At 30.0% G+C, this 8,786-nt stretch overlaps 1 protein-coding gene across 2 annotated transcripts; it reads right to left on the reverse strand.

Moving 5' to 3' along the window:
• Positions 1–4,559: 4,559 nt before the first annotated feature.
• On the reverse strand, positions 4,560–8,786 carry LOC105119783 (signal recognition particle 19 kDa protein-like). Of its 2 annotated transcripts, none has more exons than XM_011017968.1 (5): positions 8,723–8,786; positions 8,136–8,328; positions 7,939–8,038; positions 6,125–6,277; positions 4,560–5,078 (listed from the first exon to the last, which is right to left on the reverse strand). In XM_011017968.1, the coding sequence occupies exons 2-4, from the start codon at positions 8,313–8,315 to the stop codon at positions 6,147–6,149; spliced, it is 411 nt and encodes a 136-aa protein (XP_011016270.1). In that variant the 5' UTR covers positions 8,316–8,328; positions 8,723–8,786; the 3' UTR covers positions 4,560–5,078; positions 6,125–6,146. The 2 variants fall into 2 exon arrangements, with proteins under 2 accessions (XP_011016270.1, XP_011016268.1); XM_011017966.1 differs by having other exon boundaries at positions 8,136–8,331; positions 8,723–8,784.

Below are 8,786 nucleotides of genomic sequence, written 5' to 3' on the forward strand. Positions count from 1 at the left end.
AACAAAAATGTTGATTTGTTATCATTAAAATTGTAAGAGGGATGTCTAATATGGGACACAACTTATTAGGAGCATATACGATAGGAACTCCAAATTAGAGTCACTCTCTTGCCTCTTTAATCATTTGAATTGTTCTTGTAATGCTTGAATGCAAGAAAAAAAAAAGAAATTTATATTTATTATATATAATTGATATCATGAAAAATTATATCTTTAAATAAGAGAAAAATGATATCAAAGAAATGATATCTTTAGCAAAACAATGATATTAAGAAAGAATATGTCTATAAGGTAGATAAATAATATAAAAAATAGTAGGCCTTATTTATGAGGGTTAAAAACATTAACTTGAGTTAGCTATATGGTTGGAGATTAGTTATGTGATGATAAACTGTTAATAATAATAGTATTGAAAAGGAAAGGAAAAAAAAAAAAAAAGGAGATGGAATATAATGGAAGATAATAGAGTTGTATTGTAATTATAGAATAGTAAAGCACATATGTATATGATATAATTTTATGCTTATTTATTGTTTATATTATTATGTCTTAAAATCCATCTCAGCCATGACCGCAACAATGATTTTCTTTCTAGAAGTTGTATAGTTTTATTTAGGTATGACTTTTATATATGTTATTTGTATTATGTAGATAAACTTTATATATATAAATATAATTAAACTTAAATCTTTTAAGATGTATAAGGAAGAGAAGATTGATTATTAATTATCCTTTTATTTTATTTTATAATATACCCATATATTTCTTGAAATAATATACGCAAGTCTATATATATATTATAATATGCATTACATTAGTAGAAATTATTAGAGTGGTAGGCCTAAGGCCACGTGGTTATGTTTATAATGATTGTGAATGGAGATTGATGAGAGATATGCTTGAGGTTATCAGTGTGTATTTGCATATATTTGAAAATTTATGGAAAGCTTATGGACAAAGGGAACTCTATCAAATTTTCATTAAATTGGATAAACTTATTAACTTGAATGGAAACGAAAAATGCTTTGTATGTTGATATATATGTATAATATACTGTAAGTAATTCAAGTTATGATAATAATAATAAAAAATTACACCAGTTTTTACTTATAAGTATATATCAGAAAATATGAAATTATATTAAAATTATAGGATGTTAGTCTAATTTGATTTTTTAAAAGAGAAAAATAACAAAACCTATTGGTTTTTTAGTGAGCCTTTTCTTGGGCTTTTATAGGCTAGTTATTTAGTATTGCAAGCTGCTTCTAATAACTCATGAACAATATAAGTAACAGCAAGACATCTATTGGCTGAAAAAATATATTCAATGATCATTAGGTAGAGTAACAGATATGAATTAAAGTCTTTTCGTTTGTTTCCTTATGTTACTAGATAATCATAGTAAACAATGATGAGTTCTTATATGCAGGTAAGATAATATTGGTATCATTGATCATCTTAAAAACTCAGAATCTAACTAAGAAAATAAGATATAAAGAAAGGCAAGTCATATAAATTATAATGTAAATCAAAATTGAAAGAAATACTAGAAGATATATATTGAGTGAAATGCTTTAAACTAGCGAAAGTCTAGCTTTATACTAATTCAAAAGTAATAGATCATTAAATCATGGATTTCATATTGTTAGTTACTTATGGATAGAAAAGCTAGTCAATTGAGCTATATTTTACCAAAAAGATATTAAATTGAACAAACAATCATAGTTTTGTTTGCTAAGAAAAGAAAATTAATAAACAGTTCTCAATCAACATTTAATAATAGAGAAAGTGAAGGAGTTCTTCTCAATCAGATTCCAGGAAAATAGTTTTCATTTTCATATATGTTATACACTTTATAATTGTAATTTACAGTTCTCAATTAACACTTAATAACAAAGAAAGCAAAGGAGTTCTTCTCAATCAAATCCCAGGAAAATGGTTTTCATTTTCATATATGTTATAGACTTCGTGATTGTAATTTATGACTGAAATAGGTTAAGTCAGGTAATGCTTTACATTTTCTTGAGAGTATATACTACTTTATTTATCTACAAGGAAAAAATAGAGTCAAAACAAGGAAACAAGAATAAAAAGAGTTAAATTATAAAAAGATCAAGCAACTCATAGTAAAAAATCACCTTATATGATTAAGATATTATATTTTATTTTTTAATCCCAAATAGTTTATCCCAAGATAGAAAGAGACTATAGAGAGATACATATCAGTAATAAAGGATAGTAAGTATAAGAACAACAAGAGACAAACGAGAGATGATAGAGAGATAAATACCAATGATGGATGATGGTAAATATAGGGATAATAAAAGACAAACAAGAGATAAAGAGAGCACGGGGAGGGGGTGGCTAATTTGCTATATGATTATTGATTTTAGGTTAGAAGAAAATTTTCTATTGATAGTTGTATTTATACCTTCTTCTTTTTCAAGTGTTGATTGAACTAGTCTGATTCAATCGATTTTAGATTTTTGAACTGAAATTGAATTGAATTAGAATTTTTAAGTTTTTTAATTATTTAATTCAATTTTTTTTCTCAGTTATTTTTTTCATTAGTTTTTTAGTTTTTTTTTTCACCTTTACTTTTAAGAATATTTAGAGAGTATATTAAATAATATAAATCCTCAGTCAAAACAAAAACAAATTTGATGAATCAATGATAAATATAATATTGTTTAATTTAATAATCATAAATTAAAAGGAAGATTTTATAATGATTTAAGTAAGTAAAATAGATTGTGAAAAAATTCAGATTTTAAATATAAATTATCAATTATCTAATTTTACAGTATTAGATATATCTTTAAATTTCATCGTTGGATCAGGATGAATATTTATGAGGGATATCCTAATATATTATTTTATCTTACACTAGAATTTCATGGTAATATGAGCTCGAGATGATCTCTACATAAAATGGCAATTAGTAGGGTAATTGCAATAAATATTTTTTTTTATTGAGGGGAGTAAGTAAGGGTAAAATAATAATAAACCACTATAATTACCCTATCGTTACGATACACACTACTATTCACTCAAAATAATAACAAGAGAGAGAGGGTATGTCCCATTTTAAAGTTTTCTTCAAACTTCCATAAAGAACCCTTCCTAAAAGTACGAGTTAGGTGCATGCAAAAGAATTTTAGTGGAGAAAAACACATTAAGGCTGAAAATGTGGAGAGAAAAACCTTTGGGGAGGAGTGGAGCTTAAGAGAGAAAATGTAAAAATATAGAAAGGTGAAAGATGAAGAAAATAATTGTGAATTTAATTAGTTTTTCAAATTATTTTAAAAGCTAATGATATCAATATAATACAAATATTTACTTGAATTGATTAGACATTGCAAGTTATAAAAACTAATGATAACAAAAGATATATTGACATCAACAACATTAATAAATATAACAATATTAAAAAACTTGATTAGTCATTTTCAACTTTGAAAACTAATGATATTAATAAATTTATTGATATTAATATTTTTTTAAATTTGATTAGTTGTTTACAGTTCAAGAAATTAATAATTCCAATAAATTGTATTGGGATCGATTGACACTCTTTAAATATAATTTTTAATTTTTAATTTAGAAAATTAACGATATTAATAAGATTTATTAGTATGGGTATGAATATAAAATATATAAGTGAAATAATTTTGATTAGCTATTTTCAGAAAATAACTAGTAATATCACTAAGTTTATTGGCGTAGACATGTATTAGAATTGAATTATAAGTCATTGGGATAAAAGAAAATAATAACTATTTAAAATTAACATCAACATTGATTAATCACCCGGGTTACAGATGAATATTAATAACATGAAGTTTAGCGTACAAAAGAAAAGAATATAACCTAATTACCTGTAGCTAAAGTTTTAGTGTCATTTATTTATATTAGTTTATGGTAATTTTGCTTTTAGGACCATCTTATACCTGTCAGGAGTAAATCTTTCTTATCACCTTTGACCTCTTAGGCTAGGTATATTATCGGACATTTTGACTTGAATTATAATCCCGTTTATGCATGTAAAATATATTAGCTTACCTTATAAATATATAATTAGTGTCATATAAAATATTGCATGTGATGTTGCGTGGTTTGAATTAAATTGATAAATCAATAAACTTAAAATGTTTACTCTCTTAAAATATCAGTATAACATCATCATACTATAAAACAAATATCCTAATAATAATTCCAAAATTTAAGCGTGTTTTATCCTGGATATTTGAGACTGTTACAAATAATATTGGCAAGTATTTTTTAGAAAAAAATTCATTATTGTTATTTTTTTTATTATCATTAGTTTTTTTAATTATAATGACATTATTAAATTATTTAAGTTTATTAAAACTATTTAAATCAATAATCCGGTCCAAAAGTTTTCGTGCTCTTTAAACACTACCTTTGGCATTTTGTATATAACCCTAATAAAGGGTAGCCATGCAATGTACTTTTTCCTTGTCGTAAAATGGATAAAGCACGAGGAGGCCTAACCCCTCAAGAAAACAACACCAGAAGCATCTCCTATCAAAGGATAATTCACCCCAAGCTCCACTCTATAAAGGATTAGCCAAAGAAGCAAACCATCTTGGTCACATGACAGAACGCATCATAAGCCATAACCCATTCTACTGCACCAATGAAACTACAATAAGAGACGAGGTCCATTTCTGTCCTGATTTCCTGGACATGCAGCGGAGAGGAAAAGGAAGTAAAAGAAGACAGCTGCAACTAAATTTGCACTACCTGATAGATCAATCGTTTGGAATATCGTCTCTTATGCATGCTGCTCTCTGATTGCATTAAATTTTAGTATCAACTTTGATATAATCCAAAAGCACAAAAGAGCAAGAAACCAAAAAACAATGTTCCATGCACCCTCATTAGCCAAGTGGTGTACCAAGACATTTCAGTGATATCTGAGTATCTTGGCATCAAAGAGCTGACACTCACACCAGGTTAGTATCTTCAATCCTTAGAAGGGGTTTTCAAGACTGGACACTCACAGATTTACATGCTCTGTATTCCTGGTTCACCGATTACAAGCAACTATTTTCCTGCAATAAACAAGCTCGGTTATGCATATTTCCAAATTCCAAAGGAATGGAGATGATAGGCCCAGCATGATAACACAACTAGAACTAGAACATGGGATATTCAAAGCAGTTCATGTCTATGTGCAACAAATTAAACGTGGGATATTCATAGTCCTTTAGTTATTAGCAGGTCAACTTCAGCTAAAAAAAGAAAACATTTTAAAGTGTGCCATATTAAAAGCTAATATAGTCAGGTTAAACCCAAAACAAAACAATTGATCATACAGGTCAGGTTAAACCCATCGAGTTTATCAAACATTTTCTCATCAAGAATTGCAGGAGAGTTTAAGACCAAGAATGCTGGAAATCTGTTCTATGACAGTTTTTTACGTGGACACCAGATATTTCTTAATGCTAAGCAAGAAGATGAAACCAGCAACTCCAAGATACACGTACTGATGCAAAGATGCTACAACAAAAGATATACATAGTCCTTTAGTTATTAGCAGGTCATCTTCAGCTTAAAAAAGAAAAAACATTTACAGTGTACCATATTAAAAGCTAAAATCGTCAGGTTAAACCCACAACAAAACAATTGATCATACAAGTCAGGTTAAACCTGCCAAGTTGATCATACATTTTCTCATCAGGAATTGCATGAGAGTTGAGGACCAAGAATGCTGGCAATCCGTTCTATGACTGTTATTTACGTGGACACTAGATATTTCTTAATGTTAAGCAAGCCATTTTTTTTTCTGTGGACACTAGATGATATTTCTTAATGTTAAGCAAGACGATGAAACCAGCAACTACAAGATGCATGTACTGATGCAAAGATGCTACAACAAAAGAAAGGCACACCATAGAATAGCGTATCCATATTGCTTAAATTAAGGTTTCACTTTCACTTTGTTAAAAGACATGCACACAAATTCACTTTGTAGAAAGACTTGAATACAAAGGGTGTCCAAGAACAGAAATTTTTGATAAAGCAAGATTCTCATCCAAATATTTTCATGATAAAAAAAGAAAAGGTCAAGTTTCGACCAGCTAGTTGCAAATCAAACCTGATCCTCTCTCATGAAGAGACTATCTTTTCTTCTTCCCACCCTTCCCAGACTTGGATGTTGCAGCATTTGATGTGGATGCTGGCTCCTGCTTCTTGGTCCTCCCAGGATGTCTAGGTACCAATTCTGCAACATGGAGCATAAGCTGTTTTCCTGCAATAAAGTTGAAGTTTTTCAAATTTAAAATATATGATATATATGGCAGACACTCATATACAAGTGACATCAGCCCATTCAACTTTGAGCTGATTTTTGTTAGTTCTTTCCCCTGATGCTTTCGACCATGATAGATGCAACAAAAAAGCACCCCCTTTTTTTTTCCCTCTATTTTCCCCTTTCATTCCTCCATGTCAATGAAGTACAGTGCCATGGCATATCAGGCGTGATGAGAAACAGCACTCAAATTTCTCAACTAAACTAAAAGGCAACAATTATCAAACAATCCAGATCACCAAGTGAACAGCTGGTATTTCATGAAAATGCTGCTAACTACTGATTAACACGCAAAAGGTATTCACCAAATCATCAATTAAGACAACACATATGAAAAGGCAGGTTCAGCTTAAAAAGTAGTGGATCCCTAGTAGAAACTAGTCTTGTGCAATACTAAATGCTAATGACACCGTACACACTACACATAATTTTGTGTCATTATCCCTGCTTGAAAGGTAAAGATTTATATGCAGACTAACAGGAACCAACACTCATGTCAATGATAACCGCCCCTTGGAAATTAGGGCCACTGAAATGATACCACCAAGTCACCTACACGTCATCCGCAATTGAATTAAATGCAAATATTTCACTTTAAGGATTATCAGAGAACAAAATAAACACGTGTCTGCAGGGCAGGTGGAGGGGCCAATCAATGTCAAGTGGGAAGTATAAAAATAAACTGTCATACAGGAAACTTTTTTTAAAAAAAAGTAAAAACCCTCTTACAAGTGTTGTGGAATTCACCAGTATGTATGGGTTGAAGTGGAAGGAAAGTGGCAGAGTTAAGAGGTTAAAAGAAGAAAGTTTGAGTTCATTTTGATGTTAAAATGAGAAAAGAAAGGAAGGGTATTGAAGGAAAAAGGAAGTCAGTTAGATTTCCAAGTTCATCTCACTTACGGGAGGAAATCAGCTAAAATATTTTCAAATATATATTATCATTTCAAAGATGCTTGATTTTTCCATGTATTTTTGCAGGAGTTTAGCATTAGATAACTTGATAGAAGATTTCACACATTCCTAGTCAGAGTATCCAACCAGAAGGCTGCTTCACTTAATAATAACTTGGGAGATGGACCTAGAATAGGAGCCATAAAAGAAAATATATATTAAACCTAGTTACTGTACCTAACTACCTCTTATCCTAAGAGGAGTAAACACAATACCGATCAAAGAGATAAAAGAAATAGGTTGTTGGATCATGTAATGTTCAGCTTGACAAGGAATTATCGACAAGATAAAACATCCAACCAAACAGTTGCTTCACTTAATCATAACTATGGAAATGGTCCTAGCTTGTGAATCAACAGGAACTAAACACAAAACCGTGATGGCTCAGTTCCATACCAAGTTGAAGCATTTAACCCAAAATCTCAAGTTACTAGGTGAAGAGGTGACAAAAGACTGACACAAATACATTTGACCAATACAGATACAATTAAAATTTAAGCATAGAAAAAACTATGTGTGTACGTATCCATCAGTTTACGCATATTTAAGAAAGAATAAAAAGATAAAAGTAACTTATGAAAAGGAAATAAAAAAAAAAAAAGCAGGATCATATCATACAATAGACAGAAAGGAGGGTAAAGGATGCTTACTGGAAGGAATAGCAGGATTACATAAACTTCCGTCTTCTCTTTTCAGTAATACCCTCACTCTACCTACTTGCATGAAATCTCGAGGATATGCCTTATCAATCTATGATATCCAAAAACCATCATAAAACACACAAAAAAAACAGCAATCACAAGCTCTAACTAAAAAAAAAAAAACAAAATTGTGGATTCAAACAAACCTCAATTGCAAAAGGAAGTTTGAGATGGCTACAACAATCACCTATCTCAACACAAGTGGGATTCTCACACGCCTTTTCCACGCTAATCCTCCTCCCTTCAGCTATTGTTTTCTTTGAGTTAATGTAAACAGGATATAAGACTACCCATTTCTTTATATTTGGCACTCCTCCATCCATCATTAACTATCTCTCCCTAGTAAAAAAACCCACTTTCCTTAAAAATAAATCATATAATTCAAGCGAATAGCAATGCTGATCTCAATAATAATAGTAGTAATAATAATAATAATAAGCAATGATTTTATATACCCAGAAGTTAAAAATCAAAACTTTAACAAACTAAACAGGGAGTTAATGAAAATTGTGAAATGGGGTTTCTAATGTTAAGGAACTGGTTCATTATTTTCATTCAGATACTACAATTGACACAAAAAATAAAAAATATCTTGACAAGGGGTAGAAGGAATTTCAATGATTGACAGCTAAAAAATAAAAATATCATGTGAATTCTAAAAGGGAAATCAGTGTTGGAAGAAAAAGGAAACTGGATTTCGTAATTGCAAATGAAAGAGAAAGGAAGGGCTCACCAATTGAAACCCTGGCTTCGCGTTTTGTTGTGTGAGATCTTTGGTGCTGAGGAAAGAGGATACG

The sequence above is a fragment of the Populus euphratica genome, unplaced genomic scaffold (genome assembly GCF_000495115.2).
Source record: "Populus euphratica unplaced genomic scaffold, PopEup_1.0 scaffold3548.1, whole genome shotgun sequence".
NCBI classification, from domain to species: domain Eukaryota; kingdom Viridiplantae; phylum Streptophyta; class Magnoliopsida; order Malpighiales; family Salicaceae; genus Populus; species Populus euphratica.

Bases quoted from the DNA above. Each gene is read 5' to 3' on its own strand.
- LOC105119783 (XM_011017968.1), bottom strand. From the start codon at position 8,315: ATGATGGATGGAGGAGTGCCAAATATAAAGAAATGGGTAGTCTTATAT. The intron at 8,039-8,135 runs GTTTGTTTGAAT...TGGATATCATAG, and splicing joins AACTTCCTTTTGCAATTGAG to ATTGATAAGGCATATCCTCG. The intron at 6,278-7,938 runs GTAAGCATCCTT...ACTTTATTGCAG, and splicing joins TAATCCTGCTATTCCTTCCA to GAAAACAGCTTATGCTCCAT.